The following is a 17,354-nucleotide window of genomic DNA, read 5'->3' as shown; positions in this document are numbered from 1 at the left end:
GGAAGGACAAGTGCTACCTGACCACAGCTGCACAGGGAGGGAGAATAGATGGACAGAGTAGGCAATGAAACACCCATGTGCTAGGGGCCTGAAAAAGGGTGCCTAATCAGGCCTGGGGAGGCTGATCAGGGGCTCCCTGGAGAGGAAGCACAATATTGGTGTGCACCAGGACATTCTCTTGGAATAATGACAGATGGGGAAAAAATGTAACAAAATAGAATTTAAGACAGAGCGCTGGTGACTCACGCCTGTAATCCTAGCTACTCAGGAGGCAGAGATCAGGAGGATTGTGTTCGAAGCCAACCTGAGGCAAACAGTTCGAGAGACCTGTCTCCAAAAGGCTCATCACAAAAAAGGGCTGGTGGAGTGACTCAAAGTGTAGTCCCTGAGTTCAAACCCCAGTACTGCAAAACTAACTAACTAAATAAAAACAGACCCGGCATGTGTGGGGAGAGAGGTAGGAAGGAAGGAGCTAGGAGACCTGGGAGATGGAACACCCCAAGTGAGTGAAGGTCCCCGAGGGGCCCAGGGGGGTAATCTGAGTTTCCTTTCTGGGGGAGGTTTCACCCAGAGATTCAACTTTCCCTTTGCCGCCCCAGATGGTTTAAAGATCCAGACTCTGAGCGGAGGCCAGCTTGTCATCCTCGGAGATCGGGAGGATCTCACGGGACCAGATCCCGAGGCAACCACGTCCACAAAGGTCTCGATAGCGTCCTCATACTCCGCATCTCTGGTCACTAGCCTAGGCCCCCGGCGTGACCCCTGACCCTGGTCCGGCCCCCACCTGCCGGGCCGGGCGGGGCGGTGCTGGGCGCCACAGGCGCCTGGCCGCAGTGCAGCCGCAGCGCCGGCCCCGCCCCCGCCCGCTCCTCCCCCGTCCCCGCCCCCCCTTCACCCCCCCTCCCCCCGAGTGGCCGCGGCCCCGAGCGGTTCCAGAGCCCAGGACCGCGCCGAGCCCAGGTGAGCGCCCGCCCGGGGACCCCGGGACCCCGGGACCTCGGATCCCACCCCGCTTCCCGGACCCCGCATCCATGCGCCACCCATCAGCGCGCAAACTCGTGGGTCTTGGACCTGGGACCCGTGCATTGGGGGCTGGGGGTCGGCAGCCGACACCAGAGATCCTCTGGGGCTGGAGCGCCCCTCATCCTTGCCCTCTCTCCCGCTGGCCCTCCCTCCCAGCTCCCCGTGGGACTCTACTGTGTGCCAGCCATGCTGGCTGGGCTGCTGGGTCTGACGGGGGGCACCAGGACGCAGCCGGCAAGGCTGCTGGAAACTGCTTCCCAGACCCAGGGAACTGCACGTGCGAAGGCAGGGAGAGTGGCGCTAGAGCCCCATGGGGGAGGGATGGGAGCAGAGCCCCCTCCCCAAACTTGAATCAGGGGCTGAGGAACCATCCCCAGGACTCTTGAAGCCACTGAAGGCCAAGGCTGGTCAGGAGTTCCCCGCTACTCTGGGGTGAAGAGTGGGACCAGGGAGGGATTGACAGGCACAGGAGTGGGGAAGAGGGTCCTGTCAAAGATCTAAGGAGGCTCTGCCCAGCCTGCCCCTGCTGTGCCCAGGGTGCCCTGGCCAAAGGACCCGCACTCCTGTGAGGCTGGAATAATGCAATACCTGCCTTGCAGGTTGCTGAGGTGCCTGAGACAGTAAACAGGCTCCTGGTGGGTAGTTAGCTTTAGGCACAATTGGAACTTAGCAGCTTGTGGACAAAGGACAGCACTCTGCAAAACCTAGGGGCCTCTCCAGTCGTGCCCAGACAAGGACCTTTGCCATTGAGTTGAACGGTGCCTGGGATCCAGGCTGGCCAAGCACAACACAGGTCGAAGACGTGGACCCACAAATCTCCTTCCAGGCCTGAGACCCTGAGAGTCTAGATCCTGGGGTGCCTGGGAAGTGGGGGGTGGGGTGGAGGGTGGGGACAGCTGGGCCAGGTTGCCAATGGCAAGACCAGGTCCTATTGTTCTGGGATCTCTGACCCAGCAGATGAGGGCTGAGGACCCACCAGAGAGGAAGAGGGTAGGGCTGGGAGCCACAGGTGAAACCAGGACCTCAGCAAGTGCTCCCTGGCAGCTAAATTTTATAAACATGCTTTGGTGACAAGTGGGAGAAAGAGCTAAGCACACCCAAAAGGCTTTGGGTGCCTTCTCACCTGTAAATGGGCAGGTAGATCAAGGGCCAGCCAGAGGATGGGCCTTCCTCACCCTTGTCCTCCTTCCTTCTTGGCTTCCTTGCTGTCAGTCACCCATGCACAGCCTTTCCTGGGGTCTAGGCTAGAGCAGTAAGTAGGTCTCAGCCCCACCCCAAGTAAGACTTCAGGAAAACATTCCAGGGAAATCAGGGGGCTTACAGAGGGATGGAACGTTGTCAAAAGGTCAGTTGTAAACAGGGCAGCTACACCTTTGTCCTAGGCCTTCCAAAGTCCACCTGGAAGCCATATCTTCTGGAAGGCCCACCTTATCACCTTGAGGCCAGCTTGGCTGTGGTGATCTTTCTCTTGACTAGGTGCCCATCCTCCAGGCAGGTGTCTTGCAAGTCCTTAGGTGGGGGGCCTTCTGGGGCCAGGTGAAGAGGGGGATGGCAGGCCACACAGATACCCTCACCTGCTGCTTGACCTTGGCAAGACCTTGGCCCCTCAGTTTCTTTATCTGCTGTTGGGCATGACCTCAGCATGGGGTGTTGGAGGGGAATAGGGGCAGGGCTTATGGGCTGCTGATCACAGGCTGTGGCAGGGCTGTGTGCCTAGCTTCTCTTTCCCCCAACCCCATTAGTCCCGGGCTGGGCGCCCACTCTTGTTCACCACGGAGCTGGGTTTCCCTGGGGACCAGTGGACCGGCTTAGCCTCACACCCCCAACCCCTCCTAGCCACAGCTACCACTGGGAGAAGGGGTGGAGGCTGGGCTGCCTCCTGGACCCCTGCCTTCCCTACCCTGCCTTCCAAGGTTCAGCAGCCTCCAACCATTGCTGGGCTGGGAGCAAGGAACAGTGGCTGCCCTAGGAGGAGGTGGGTGTCCAGGGGCTGCCAGCCAGGGTGGAAGCTGAGGCCAGGGAGAACCCCATGTCACTTGCATTGTAGGCAGGAGAAAACCAGGAGGTCTCTCCGGTTTGCCAAAGGCGACTGAGGGTTTGACCCAGGTATGGTGGTCTCCTGGGAAAATGGAGGTCCCCAGAGCTCCCTGGCAGTGAGATTTGGAGAGGGAAGTCGAGGGTTGGTGGCCTTAGTAGCCGCAGAAATCAGGGAGGATTTCTGGACCAGGCAGCCATAGAGCTGAATGGAAGTTGGGCAGAGGGGGTTTCTTGGCAATGGACATAGCCCATGCAAAGGGAAGAGGGGGACGTGGGTTGCTGAGCCTGGAGGGCCTCAAAAGGAGGTGCTCTGTAAGGTCTCCAGCTCTGATGTAGGACTTTTCCAGAAACTCCCAGTCTGTCTCTGACTCCACTGTCTCCCCACCCAAAGCCTGTCCTGTGGTCCCCCCAGTCTTCCCTATAGGTCCTTGAGGCAGCTCCAGCTGTGATGGCAGCTCCAGGATCTCTAAGGGCCCCAGGGGGTCCAGCCCCATGGGGGGCGTCCTAAGCCTCCAGCAGCCCAGCCATCTGTGCTCCTGCCGTCCTCCTGTCCTCAGGCCACTCACCATGGGAGGCTGCTTCTCCAAGCCCAAGCCAGGTACCTCCTCCTCTCTTACTGCCTCCCCCCCACACCTTCCTCCCCTCCCCCTCTGCACGCCGCCAGTCTCCGAAGTAGGTCAGGCTAGGCAGGAGCCCGGAATGTTAATGCCGCTGCAGACAGGAGGGGGTGGGGGCCTGGAGAGGTTCTCCCAGACACCCCTCTGGTGGTCCCAGTAGCTGCACCTTCATTTAGGGCTTGGGTACTGGTGGCAGGAACAGCAGCTGGACCTTCTTGGAGAGAGGAGCAGAGGATAATTTCTGTTGCTGGGTTGGGGAAGAGGTCGCATCACCCAGCACTAGGAGCTGCAAGGATGCCCTCAGTCATAGTGTGACATTTCTGCGCCTCAGTTTCCCTCTCTGGATAATGGGTCTGCTCACCCTCACCTCTCGAAGTTGCTGGGAGGGTGCAGTGGCAGGTCCTGGCCTTTACCTCTTCTGACCCTTTGTGTGATATCAGGAGGCCACCTTGGCCTCTCTGGGTATCCTCATTTGTACAGGAAATCTCTGGCCTGCCTAGCCCAAGTGGCTGCAGCCTGGGGTAGGGCCATTCCAGGGAAACCCATGGCTATGAGACTGCCCCTCAGAGAGCCCCTGCTTTCCTTCTTCCCTCCTCTCAACATCCAGGGACGCAGGGCATGCAGTCATTGTCAGGGATGGAGAAACTGAGGCCTGGAGAGGCCTCCAGCACCCAGCCAGTGCTCTGCCTGCCCCCACCCAGCTTGCCCCTGTCAGCTTGCCCTGGCCAACTTGCCCCTGCCAGCTCGCCCCAGCTCCCTTTACCTGATATTCATCAGCTCCATTACCTTGGACCTCACTCGTGAGCCTTTTCTCCTTTACTTGGGTCTGAGCGAGATCTAAGGGGAGGGAGAAGAGCCATGATGCCCCTTCAGGCAGGGGACCCACCTGCTGTGCTGTGGACACCTGGGTCTGGCCAGGTTTGCCCCCTCTGCCTTGAAGTCTGGCAAACGGTGATGTTCATTGTCTTAGTCTCAGCCTTCCCCTGTCAGAGGTGAACGGAGGGATGGCAGCTGGCCCATACTGGGCACCTGTGGGACTTCTGGGCTGGTAGGAGGCCCTGGGCAGAAGATGTCACCTACAGGCTCTTTTAAAAGACCCTGAAGGGTTGGTCTGCCTGAGGTGCCTGGCTCTTCTGTCTGTCTGTCTGTCTGTCTCTCTCTCTCTTGCACTGGGGTTTGAACTAAGGGCTTTCTGCTTGCAAGGCAGAAGCTCTACCACTTGAGCCATACCTCCAGCCCCTCCCCCGCCCTCTTTCTTTGATAAGGTTTTGTGTTTTGCTTTTTTTTTTTTTCTCTTTCGGTACTGGAGTTTGAACTCCGGGCCTCATGCTTGCTAGGCAGGCACTCTACCACTTGAGCCACTCCACCAGCCCCCCTCTCTCTCTTTCTGAGACAGGTTCTAACTGTGTTGCCCAGGCTGGCCTTATTCTGGTTAGCTATTGTCACCCATTCCAGAGGCAGTGCTAAGAACTTGGGCTCTTGAACCTCAGTTCAGCCCTGTCCCTTCTTATCTGTGTGCACTTGAGCTGGTGATTACCCCTCTCTGATCCTCCATGCCCTGATGTGTAAAATGGGGTGGTTGTACTTAGCACTCAGGAAGCCCTTTGCTGAATTTATCCTGTCCTTTCTGAGCTAGACACTGTGCTGCAGCCCGAGCCTCAGATCCCAAGCACTCATACTGTACAGGTCAGGGGTGAGGCTCAGATCCCAAGCACTCATACTGTACAGGTCAGGGGTGAGGCTCAGATCCCAAGCACTCATACTGTACAGGTCAGGGGTGAGGCTCAGGAGACTTCAGAACATGGGCAGGAGAGTTCAGAGGGAGTCAGCAGGGGCCACAGGACAACCAGAGCAGGCAGAAGACCTTGGCGCAAATTCTTCCCTTTCTATTGGGCTCTGCTCCACTATAGCTCTGTGCATATCAGTACTTGCTTCCTGAGTTCCCTCTGTGCTCCTAGAGTTCTGTCTTGGTGGGTCTTTGTTCCTGATAAAGTGCCAGGCTAGTTCCTTGCAGAGTTCAGGAAGTACAGATTTTTTAACATCGGGTCACCTGCTTTTCCTTTTTTCTTTGTTTTTTTTTTTTTTAGTGGGACTGGGGTTGAACTCAGGGCTTCACACTTGCAAAACAGACACTCTACCCCTCGAGCCACACCTCTAGTACATTTTACTCTGCTTATTTTGGAGATGGGATCTCCAAACTATTTGCCCTGGCTGGCCTCAAACCTCTATCCTGATCTCAGCCTTCCAAATACCTACGCTTCCAGGTAGCTCTGATGAGTCACTGGTGCTGTGCTGGTCACCTGCTTTTTTGTTGTTGTTGTTGCAGTATTGGGGTTTGAACTCAGGGCCTACACCTTGAGCCACTCCACCAGCCCTTTTCTGTGATGGGTTTTTTCAAGATAGGGTCTCTGGAGCTATTTTGCCCAGGCTGACTTCAAACTGAGGTCCTCCTGGTCTCTATGAGTAGCTAGGATCGGATTATAGGCATGAGGCACTGGCACCCAGCTGGTCACCTGCTTTTTATTAGGCCAGAAGTGCTACCTAAAGGCTTTTTTTTTCCCCTTGGTACTGGGGTTTGAACTCAGGGTGTTATGCTTGCTAAGCCAGTACTCTACCACTTGGGCCACTCTACCAGCCCAAGGCTTTTGTTTTTCACCATGGCTTCCAAGAGGCTCCAGGATAGTGGATACAGCACTGGGCCTGGGAGTGTAGCTCAGTGGTAGAATGAATACTCAACATGTGAAAAGCAATGTGTTCAATCTCCAGCACCAAAACAAAACAAAAACCGAAACAAAACCAAAAATCACTACAACCCAATTCCATCTATGCTCTGTGTGTGTGTGTGTGTGTACTGTGATTGAACCCAGGACTTTGGACATGCTAGCAGGTATTCTATCACTTAACTTCTCTCCGTTTTATTTATTTATTTGTTTATATATTTTATTTATGGTATTGGTGTTTGAACTCAGGGCCTTGAGCTTGCTAGACAGGTACTCTACCACTTGACCCACATCCCCAGCCTTCTTCTCTCCATTTTATAGCTAAGGTATCTTGAGGCCCAATGGGCTAAGTGGGAACTTGTGAGCAGCTGGGGATCAGGGATTGGGGGTTGATCTAGCTGTGGTGAAGGAACCTCCACCTACCTTTCTGTTGTTCCTTCTGACTTAATGGCTTCCTGTGAGGCTGCATCAGCAATCAAGCCTTGGAGCCTTCTGGAAGGAGCTGGAGGATGAGAACAGCCTGGCTTGGTGTTATCTGGCACCCCCTGCCAGGCTGTTCCTGAGGACTCCCACAGTGCTCTTCATGGGTGTCAGCTGAGCCTCAAGTATTTTTCTTTTTAATTCTTCCAAAAACATTCTAACACCATTACATAAAGTGTGGAACGTGTTGGAAAATGCCCCACCCGACACAACAGCCTTTGTGTGGCTGTGTGCTCGTGTGTGCTCCCTGCCTGGCTGGAGTCAAGGAACTGACCTTCACCCTGTCCCCTGCAGTTCCTGAGCCTGAGCTGGGGGCTGGGACATGTGGATGGGGATGGTGGTTTGGCCAGGGTGGGGATGAACCCAGCATGGAGGAGCTGCAAGCAGGGCCTGGGCAGCCAAGGAGGCAGCAGAGTAGCTGTGTCTAGGGAGATGGTACGAGTTAGGTAAGGTCTGAAGGATGGTAGCCTAGGCCAGGCGAATGACACAGGCAAAGGCCCAGAGGTGTGACTCAGCAGCCATGCCAGGTTCTTGGGATCCTTGTTTCTAGAGTGTCAAGTATGAGGTGTAGGGACGAAAGGAGAGGCTGGGAGAGGCCTGGAGGCTTTGGTGCCTGGGGAATTGAGAGAGAAGCCTCCTACTCCCACATCGGCCTATGCTGTGTCAGGGGCTCAACTTCCTCCTGCTCCACCTCCTCCCTGTGGCAGCTGCTGGGCAGGCCGGATTATCACTGCTAAAACTTCTGTTTATTGTTCCTTTCTAATTAGAAAAGTACCCAGGCACGTCATAGGGAATTTGGAAAATGCGGAAAAGTATAAAGAAGAAAATGACAGTCTCTGGCTACCTCCTCCCTAGAGTAGGCCCCATGGGCATCCTGAGGAAGTGTCTTCCATGTGGAGACTGTGGGGCCCTGTGCACCTCCTGGAGAGGTTCATTGGTAGGGCCCCAGACCTCTGTATATGAAGACACCACAAATCCAGGCCTTGATAAATGATTAGATCCCAAACCGGTGAGGACAGCTATTTTAAGAAGTTAAGATGAGCATGGTAATTCAAATTGATAATCCCAGCTACTCACAAGGCAGAAGCAGGATGATCATGAGTTTGAGGCCAGCCCAAGCAAAATTAGTGAGACCCTATCTCAAAAAATTGAGATGGGGGCAGGGCTCATGTGGTAGAAGGCTTGTTTAGCATGCAGGAGGCCTTGTCTCAATTCCCAGGACTGCAAAAAAAAAAAAAAGTTGAAATTATGTTGGGTCCTTATTTTGTTTCCTTTCAGTGCTGGGAATCAAATCATGAGTTTTGCAAATGCTAGAGAAACTCTCTGCCACTGAGCCGCACCCTAGCCTCCTCCAGACTGTGTACACCTTATTTATTTATTTTGATAGAACTCAGGGCTTCATGCTTGCAAAACAGGCACTTTACTCCTTGGGCCACACCTCTAGTCCTTTTTTTTTCCCCTTAATTTTGAAAAAAATTATTCAAGCCAGGTGTGGCACACACTTCTTTCTTTTTTTTTTTGCTGGCACACATTTCTAATCCTGGCATTCACAATGCAGAGGTAGAATTGTTAGTTTCAGGCCAGACTAGGCTACACAGTCAGAGCCTGCGCAGAAAACCAAAACCAAAACAACAACAAATGGGAAAGCTGCAAGAATACAGCAGTGAAGCTGGGGGTGAAGATGATAGAGCGGGGCCTGGATAGGACATGACGACAGGGATGGGACACACACATGGACAGACAGACATGTCTGTAATCCCAGCTATTTGGGAGGCAGAGATAGGAGGCTCAAGAGGTTTGAAATCAGCAAGACCCTTTCTTAAACACAAAATATAAAAACAAAAAGGCTGGAGGCACAGCTCAAGTGGTAAAGCACCTGCCTAGCGAGAGTGAGGCCCTTAGTTCTAGCCCCAGTACCACCAAAAAAGGAAAAAAGCTGAACACTTGATTTCCTGTCACCTAGACTCACTGGCTGTGAACTGACCTGTACCCCATTTTGGATCACTGTTTGTACACAAATCATCCCCTAAGTGTGTCCCTGAGCTGGCATGAACACCATCTTTGTCCATCAGCAGATAAGATGCATGCCTCAAGGTATCAGGCATCAGGGTTCTTTCCTCCACAGACAGTCCTGGAGAAAGGGCTCCCTGATTTTGTCATTGAATAAAGAAAACATATAGGGCTGGGAACCTAGCTAAATGGTAAAGTACTTGCCTAACACGTCCAAGACCTTGAGTTCCACCCCTAGTATTAAAAATAAATAAATAAATAAATAAATAAATAAATCTGGGTGCCTGTGGCTTACACCTGTAGTCCTAGCTACTCAGGAGGCAGAGATCAGGTAGATCAAGGTTTGCAGCCAGCCCCAGGCAAATAGTTTGTGAGAGCCTATCTTGAAAATACCCAACACATAAGGCTGAGTTTAAACCCCAGCAGTGCCCAAAAAAAAGAAGAAGAAAAAATTCAGAGATGAATTCAAGCAGACCTAGAAATCTCCCTCTTTTGTTCCTTCCTCTGCCTCTTTGCTGGGGTGCAGAGGGCTTCCTGAGGAGAGGGAGGAACAGGGCTGAGCCCCTCAGCACTCTGAAGGGCTCATGGCATGGTCCTGCCCACAGTGGAACTCAAGATTGAGGTGGTGCTGCCTGAGAAGGAGCGGGGCAAAGAGGAACCGTCAGCCAGTGGGAAGGGCAGCCCCCGGGCCTACCAAGGCAATGGCACAGCCCGCCACTTCCACACTGAAGAGCGCCTGCCTGCTCCCTACCCCAGCCCTCAGGACTGCGTGGAGGCAGCCGTCTGCCATGTCAAGGACCTCGAGAATGGCCAGTGGGTGCTGGATCTGGGAGGGGGGGGTCAGAGGGCTAAAGGTGGGCGAGCAAAGTAGAGGCCATGGATGAGGGGTGAGCAGGGATGGGGGAGTGGAAGGGACTGTCCTGCCCTGGTTGTGGCCTTTGCAGCTTTTGCTTGTCTGGGGCTACTCCCTCGGAAGGTTGGACTCAGGTACCAGGCACCTGCAGGGGGCTATTTGGTGTCTGGTCTGAACTCTGAATGCAGCCCCTCCCCAGGATGCGGGAAGTGGAGTTAGGCTGGGGAAAAGTACTGCTGGTGAAGGACAATGGGGAATTCCATGCCCTGGGCCACAAGTGTCCACACTACGGAGCACCCCTGGTGAAAGGTGAGATGTCCCAATGCACGTAAGAGGAGGGGTCAGGACTTTGCTGAGGGAGACCTGGCTGCTGCACTGTCTATGCCCCTGCACCAGCAGGTCAGCTTGGCTCCTCCTGGCCCCAGGGTCCTTCATCTATTACTGGGGTTTCCTGGGCTGTGTAGGGCATCAGCAGGTGCTGGGACATAGGAATCCTTGGAGAGGAGCCCTTGCTCCTTGCTCCAACCTGGCACCACCCTCTTCCAGGAGTGCTGTCCCGGGGCCAGGTGCGTTGTCCCTGGCACGGTGCTTGCTTCAACATTAGTACAGGGGATCTGGAGGACTTCCCAGGCCTGGACAGTCTGCACAAGTTCCAGGTGAGGCTAGGAGTGCAGTGTGACAAAGCCTGGAGGTGCAGACTTGGAAAGGAGCCCCCCCAAAGGTTGGTCCTTTGCAATGTTGCCCTTGCAGGTGAAGATTGAGAAGGAGAAGGTGTACGTTCGGGCCAGCAAGCAGGTAAAGGGGTGGCCCAGGCTTGGGCGGAGGTGGGGAGGGCATCTTGGCTCAGAGAAGAGCATATGCAAAGGCTCTTTGGTGGGAGGGAGCCTGGTATGGGAGCAGAGAAAGAGGCTGCATGGTGAAGATGAGGTTGGGCTAGAGCAGCAGGACCTAGCCAGCTGGGATGACCCAAATTCTCAGCTGCCTCCACCCTACTGCCACACCTAGGCCCTGCAGCTACAGCGAAGGACCAAGGTTATGGCCAAATGCATCTCTCCAAGTGCTGGGCACAGTGGCAGCACCAACGTGCTCATTGTGGGTGCAGGTTGGTGTTGTGGTCATGAAGGGCAGGGCAGAGGGTGGGAGAGAAGTGGCTCCTGGCCACAGCCCCCTCCCTTCAGGTGCTGCTGGTCTGGTATGTGCGGAGACACTGCGGCAGGAGGGCTTCTCTGACCGGATCGTCCTGTGCACGCTGGACAGGCATCTCCCCTATGATCGTCCCAAGCTCAGCAAGGTAGGGGTGCGGAGCAGGCAAGAGACAGTCAGTGCAGGGCAGGGGCTGGGTCCCTGTCAGGCCTCCTTGGAGCTTTGCTTGTTACCATTAGGGGTCTGCCTGGTTGCCCTCTCTACTCATACCAGGCTCATATGTGGTACCGCCACCCCCCCAAAAGATCTTGTATTGTGGAGTTCTGTTCTGCAGCCCCTATGTGACCTGGGGGGTGGCCTCACCCTCCTTGGGCTCTGTATCCTCTGCTGTGAAATGGAACAGTGACCATCTGGCCCTGTCTCAAGTTGATCATGTCCCTCAGTCTTTGGATGCACAGCCTGAGCAGCTGGCACTGAGGCCCAAGGAGTTCTTCCGGGCCTATGGCATCGAGGTGCTCATGGAGGCCCAGGTATGAGGCTATAGAAAACGGGCTGAGGGTGGGTTATGGAAACCACAAAGAGCAGGAGACCACATAGGCCTCTGGGAGGTGGCAAGTGTTCTGCCCTCTGGCCCCACTACTCAGGCCTGGGATATAGCACTAGGTCTTCTTAGCAGAGACATGAGCCCATGCAGATCTCAGGTTATGGAGAGACAGATGATCTGATCAAGACTGGAATGGGAGAGCACGGAGGGACTCGGAATGTAAAGAGGGCTTTGAGGGGCAACTGATCCCTGAAGCTTACAGGATGAAGCCCCAGCTATGGGAGTGGCCCCTGTCATGGCTGCTCAGAGCCTAGCTGAGTGTCTTGTGGGACCCAGAAATGGGCAGCAAAGTCCAGGTCCGTGGCCAGGCCTCACACTGCCCGGTGGGGGTTGCAGGTGGTCACAGTGGACGTGAGAAACAAGAAGGTCGTGTTCAAGGACGGCTTCAAACTGGAGTATAGCAAGTTGCTGCTGGCACCAGGGAGCAGGTTGGGAGGGTATCTCTCCTGTCCTCTCTGGGACACTGGGCGGAGCACTAGCCAGGCCAAGAGGGCTTCACTGATATTGCTTTGTCTCAGCCCTAAGACCCTGAGCTGCAAAGGCAAAGAGGTGGAGAGTGTGCTCACCATCAGGACGCCTGAGGATGCCAATCGTGTGGTGAGGCTGGCTCGGGGCCGAAATGCAGTCATTGTGGGAGCTGGTTTCCTGGGTGAGCGACTGCGATTGTTGAGGGTGGTGGGCAGACCAGAATACCAGTCTGAGGGCACGCAAGGCCTGAGAGGTCAGAGTGCCAGCCCTGCCACCCACTGCCTACCACCCCAGGGATGGAGGTGGCTGCCTACCTGACGGAAAAGGCCCACTCTGTGTCCGTGGTAGAGCTGGAAGAGACACCCTTCCGGAGGTTCCTAGGGACACGCGTCGGTCGTGCTCTCATGAAGGTGAGCCCATCCCAGGGCCCAGCCTCTTGGAAACTCTGGGTGTCCAGCCTAGCCCCTGGCCAGGTCTCACCCACTGCCTACCCACCCACCTGTCCTGACAGATGTTTGAGAACAACCGGGTGAAATTCTACATGCAGACGGAGGTGTCAGAGCTCAGGGCCCAAGAAGGAAAGGTGGGCCCTTTTCCCTCCCTGCTGTGGCCTGTCTTCCCTGTGCCCAGGAGTTGGGTGCCCCTGCTCACACCCACCCACTCCCTACAGCTGAAGGAGGTGGTACTGAAGAGCAGCAAGGTCCTTCGGGCTGACGTCTGTGTGGTGGGCATTGGTGAGTGGTTGGGAGGCAGGTGCAAATAAGCACAGCCACCCACATGCACTCGTAGGTGTACTCAGTCTGGTCCCTTCTTCCTGAGCCTCATTTTTTACATCTTTTTTAAAGGAGACCTCAATGGTACCCCCTTGACAGGGCTGTTGGCAAACCGGTATCTGGCTTAGCCCAGGCCTGGCGTGAAGTATGCACCTAGTGGTTGCTGCTGACTGATACTCAACTCCATGCCCTGCCCTGTGTGGGCTGCAGGACACAGACAGCCTCAAACTGGTCCCTACTCCAGCTGAAGTGGCAGTTTGGGGAGGAGTGAAGGTGGGAGGTGGCAGCATGGGGCTGCAGAGACATGGCTGGCTGACTGACTGCCAGCTGGGGGCTTCATGGAGCACTTCTTGGAGAAGGCACTATCTAAGGCTGAATGGGAGGCATGGAGTCTGAGGGGGGCAGCTATGGGCAGAGGGAACAGAATGCATGAAGATCCCAGATGGGCAGCCTATCAAGATCAGTCTGGGGCAGGAACAGTAGGTGAAGGGTGTGGGGCATGGAGAACCATGAGACAGGAAAAGGGTAGAACCAGGGGATGGACATACTGGCTTCTGTTCTGTTAGGTGCAGTGCCCGCCACAGGCTTCCTGAGACAAAGTGGCATTGGTCTGGATTCCCGAGGCTTCATTCCTGTCAACAAGGTGAGGCTGTGAGTCAGGCAGGGTGCTGGTCTGGGGGTGGCTGGAGGGCCAGGTCAGCCCGCAGGCGATCCATGGCACCTTGAACCCTCTCCCCACAGATGATGCAGACCAACGTCCCAGGCGTGTTTGCAGCCGGTGATGCTGTCACCTTTCCCCTTGCCTGGAGGAACAACCGGAAAGTGAACATCCCACACTGGCAGATGGCTCATGTCCAAGGTATGACCAGCCCTGAAGGAAGTTGAGGGGTGGGAGGCTATCTTAGGATTTGAACTTCCCCCAAGCCAATGCCTCAGTTGCTGGTCTGGGGGTCCTGGATCCTATGCTCTGGGGTGGCCTATCTGGCCAGTCTCATCTAGGTATCAAACCAGCACACAGAGTAAGTCCTATGTTCCATCTCCACAGACTTTCATCCAGTACTCTCTGGGTACCCCATTAAGCCAGGCACAACCTGTCACTCTAGCTGTCCTTCCATTGGTCTCTCCTTTCCTTTAGAATTTTTTCTAAAATTCTGGAGTTTGAACTCAGGGTTTTGAGCTTGCAGGGCAGGTACTCTACTACTTGAGCTGTTCCTCTAGCCCTTCCTTTTGCTCTCAAGGGTATGTATTCCAAAGACTTCCTTACCAACTTGTGCAGTCCCTCTGGAGAGAGAGAGAGGGATTTGGTAGGTCACCTTCCCACTTAGGGTTTCTTTCTCTCTTGGGCCACTCAACTATTTCTGTGAACTCCGTTGCTGTTTGCAGGTTCCTGGAAGTGGCCACTTAGTCCAAGCTCAGTGGGGACATTTTGCTTTCTGTGAATACTTTTCCTCTCTCCATATTTGGTGCCCACCAAGTTCCCCAAGCCTTACCACTTGCACACCCCTGGGCTGGGCCCAAAGCTGCACATGCCAGTAAGTTACCTAGCTCAGGGCCTCAGAGAGAGAACCACCAGACTATTAGGTCTGGGGACTTCTCCCCTCTACCCATCTTACCTTTTCTCTGCCTTCAATATTATCTGAAGGTTTGCTGACCTGGTACCAATCTTTGTTCATGTTCAAGGTCTAAAGTAGCTGTTAGATTGTAAGGAACCAAAGGCCATTCTTTGGCCAAATATAATTAGGATTTAGAATTTAACTGGGCAGGTCCAGTTTAAAATACACACACACACACACACACACACACACACACACACACACACACATCTCACATGCTGTTCCCTCTAGGTCCTCCAATATGGCTGTCGTTTCTGCTTCCCTGGCCTCTTTAGACCTAATGTGTCTGAGTAGTTGTCTGTGTGCACAGTTGAAATGGTCAAGCTGCCTCACAGCTCCAACAAGCAGGCCTTCCAGACATAAGGCATGTCTTTCAAATTCTCTATAGAAGCCAGGGCTTCCTCTCTGTACCGGTCAGCTGCACCTGCGCCTGGACCATGGGCTGAGCCAGATGCACTTGATCTCTGGGGAGTCCAGGAATAGCCATACCTATCAGGGGATCCCCAGGACGCCAGGGTAGGCAGGGTGGGGGTGGTAAAGGCAAGGGTCAGCGTTCTCACTGCCCTGGGCCCCACAGGACGCGTGGCAGCCCAGAACATGCTGGCACAGGAGGCGGAGATCAGCACGGTACCCTACCTGTGGACTGCTATGTTCGGCAAGAGCCTGCGCTACGCAGGTAATCAGGAGTCGCGTGGGGGGAGGGGCTTAGATTGCCTGGAGGCGGGGCCTGGGTGGAGGCGGGGCCTGAAGAATCTTAGGGGCGGGACCAATTCCGCACTAGGAATTGGCAGCTAAGAACAACCTGGGCGGGCTAGGAGCTGCCTAAAAGGAGCTCGGGAACAGGGAGGGGTGTCCAGAAAGAAGTTAGGAAGCCACAGGTGGGGAGCTATGAAACCTCCATCCCCCCTTCCCTGGCTTACGTGGGCGCCACCCGTCTGCCTGGCCCACAGGCTATGGAGAAGGCTTCGAGGACGTCATCATCCAGGGGGATCTGGAGGAGCTGAAGTTTGTGGCTTTTTACACCAAGTGAGAACAACGGGGTGCAGCGGGAGCGCGAAGCAGCTCGAGCTTGGTCGTGAAGGGAGGCTCATTCCAGAAAAGCTCTGCTCCTAGGGAGGGAATTTAGGAAGGAAACTTAGAAAGGCAAATGGGCAGGAAGCAAGGCAGAGCAAAGGTGAGGAAGGGGCAGCGAGAACTCTTCCTGCTACTCATCAGCCAAACATTTGTAAAATATCTTCTGGACAGAGCTTTGAGGTGGGTATTTACCCTACTTTTACCAGGAGGAAAGTCACACAGGTAGAAAATGGTGATGCTAGGGCAGTGGCCCCTAGTCCTGAGTACTGCTGAGGACTAGCGCTTCCCTAGGGAATCCTAAAGCCTGTAGCTTGGAACTCAAGACACTCTTTGAGTTGCCCTGGTGAGAACCCTTTCTGGGCCCCAAGTGGACAGGAAGGTATCAGGGTCTTCAAGAAGGGGGTGCTGATGCCAGGCAGTCTTCATGTTCAGCTGCCCTCTCTCTGCAGAGGCGACGAGGTGATCGCTGTGGCCAGCATGAACTATGATCCCATCGTATCCAAGGTGGCTGAGGTGCTGGCCTCAGGCCGCGCCATCCGGAAGCGGGAGGTGGAGTGAGTGTGGGTGTGGGAGGCCTTGGGGTGGAGGAGGAAGTCCCCCATAAGTTTAGGTCAGACTGCCCCCACAGTCCTCCAGGTCCTTTCTCCTCACTCTTGGGTTCCATCAGTCTGAGGTTTCCAGAGTTACTGGGAAGTGTGGGTTGTGGTTTTGGAATAGGCTGGAGACAGGTACTAACAGGGGACATACAGGAAAGGGGTATGTGTCCCAAGGCAGGTCCAGTGACGTGGGGAAGAGTCAAGTCCTGCTGCTTGGGTGATCACCAGGCCTGGGACCCCTGACAGACATGTTTGTGCTGAGCTGACTGACCGAAGCTAAATGGGGGGAAATGCAGCTATCAGTGACCCTGCACTGAGATGCGGGGTAGTTGTCTGGGATCTAGTAGGTACCAGACAGTGGCCCTTATTTTCATCCCATCAAGGTATCAATGAGTCCTCTGTGCCTTTTTTTTTTTCCAAATAGAATCTCACATTTAACCTGTGTACAGACAGCTCCCAGGGACTGGGGAAAGCCTAGAGGCCTGTGGGAGGCTAGAAGTCATGAGACGGGTAGACCTTAAGCTGGAAATAATGGAGGACTAAGAGTAGACATGATGAATGACATGAACTTTCCCTGGCCTCTGTTTCTCCCTCTTGCCTTCGCAAAGGTTGTTTATGCTGCACAGCAAGTACGTGTGTCCTCTTTCCTTCCTGCTGTCTGTTCTGAGCTTTTCCCACTTCAGCCCAGAAACTCCACCCAGTGATCTATTCCTCATCTTTCCAAGTCCACTTCCCTTCTGGGCTCTAGGGTCTGACATAGAGCAGGGCCCCTGCTGTCCTCAAAAGTCAGCTGCCCAGAAAACCAGGGAACCTACTCTCTTCTGCCCTGACCCATCCTCCCCTCATTCCTGCAGGACTGGCGACATGTCTTGGCTCACAGGGAAAGGATCCTGAGCTCGCATGCAGTGGATTTGGGCAGGTGCACTAGGGCACGAGGGTCAGAGGCCAAGCCCTGGGGGCAGGTGCCAATCTCCAGTTTTCCAGGACCCCCCAGGGAAGAATCTGAGCCCTCCCAATGCTTGCCTTCAATTGCCTCGCTCCCCTCCAGAGAAGCCTCTGCTGCCTCCAGAAGATGCTCAACCCCTAAGGCTTCAGCTGCCATTGACAGCTGGCACTGGAGGCAGGACAGGCTCTGCCTTTTTTCCCTCTGCTGGGACTGGTCCCCAGGAGGCCCCTGCAACATGTTAGACATTATCTTAAAATTAAAACTCACACATTTGCAGATCTCTTTGACTCCCAGTGTAATTGGACAAACATTCTAGAAAAGCAAACCACATGGGAAACAGGCACAACCAAGGAAATTTGGCCTGTGAGTACGCAGAGGAGGTTAACAACACATTCCC

The 17,354-nt window shown here is 54.7% G+C and overlaps 1 protein-coding gene across 5 annotated transcripts; it reads left to right on the top strand.

The window, feature by feature from the left end:
* The first annotated feature begins 896 nt into the window (after positions 1–896).
* On the top strand, positions 897–17,277 carry Aifm3 (AIF family member 3). 5 transcript variants are annotated; one of them, XM_020160645.2, is made up of 21 exons: positions 897–960; positions 3,473–3,658; positions 9,493–9,700; positions 9,940–10,049; positions 10,287–10,396; positions 10,491–10,535; positions 10,746–10,842; positions 10,919–11,031; positions 11,327–11,413; positions 11,824–11,915; positions 12,006–12,136; positions 12,250–12,365; positions 12,467–12,538; positions 12,626–12,689; positions 13,295–13,371; positions 13,470–13,587; positions 14,919–15,017; positions 15,292–15,367; positions 15,865–15,969; positions 16,620–16,640; positions 16,866–17,043. In XM_020160645.2, the coding sequence occupies exons 2-21, from the start codon at positions 3,553–3,555 to the stop codon at positions 16,903–16,905; spliced, it is 1,887 nt and encodes a 628-aa protein (XP_020016234.2). In that variant the 5' UTR covers positions 897–960; positions 3,473–3,552; the 3' UTR covers positions 16,906–17,043. The 5 variants fall into 5 exon arrangements, with proteins under 5 accessions (XP_020016234.2, XP_073917203.1, XP_020016235.2 ...); XM_074061103.1 differs by lacking the exon at positions 16,620–16,640 and adding an exon at positions 3,071–3,129 and having other exon boundaries at positions 913–960; positions 15,865–15,964; positions 16,866–17,277; XM_074061102.1 differs by lacking the exon at positions 16,620–16,640 and having other exon boundaries at positions 15,865–15,964; positions 16,866–17,277.
* The last annotated feature ends 77 nt before the right edge of the window (positions 17,278–17,354 follow it).

Source organism: Castor canadensis, chromosome 18 (assembly GCF_047511655.1).
Source record: "Castor canadensis chromosome 18, mCasCan1.hap1v2, whole genome shotgun sequence".
Taxonomy (NCBI): Eukaryota; Metazoa; Chordata; class Mammalia; order Rodentia; family Castoridae; genus Castor; species Castor canadensis.
The sequence above is the reverse complement of the archived record's forward strand: the minus strand, read 5'-3'. Positions and strand labels throughout refer to the sequence as shown.

What these genes read in the sequence shown, in the direction of transcription:
- Aifm3 (XM_074061102.1), top strand. Translation starts at nt 3,553, where the DNA reads ATGGGGGGCGTCCTAAGCCTCCAGCAGCCCAGCCATCTGTGCTCCTGC. An exon ending in AAGGACCTCGAGAATGGCCA is followed by an intron (nt 9,701 to 9,939) that starts GTGGGTGCTGGA and finishes GCCCCTCCCCAG; the next exon opens with GATGCGGGAAGTGGAGTTAG. An exon ending in ATCGTCCCAAGCTCAGCAAG is followed by an intron (nt 11,032 to 11,326) that starts GTAGGGGTGCGG and finishes CATGTCCCTCAG; the next exon opens with TCTTTGGATGCACAGCCTGA.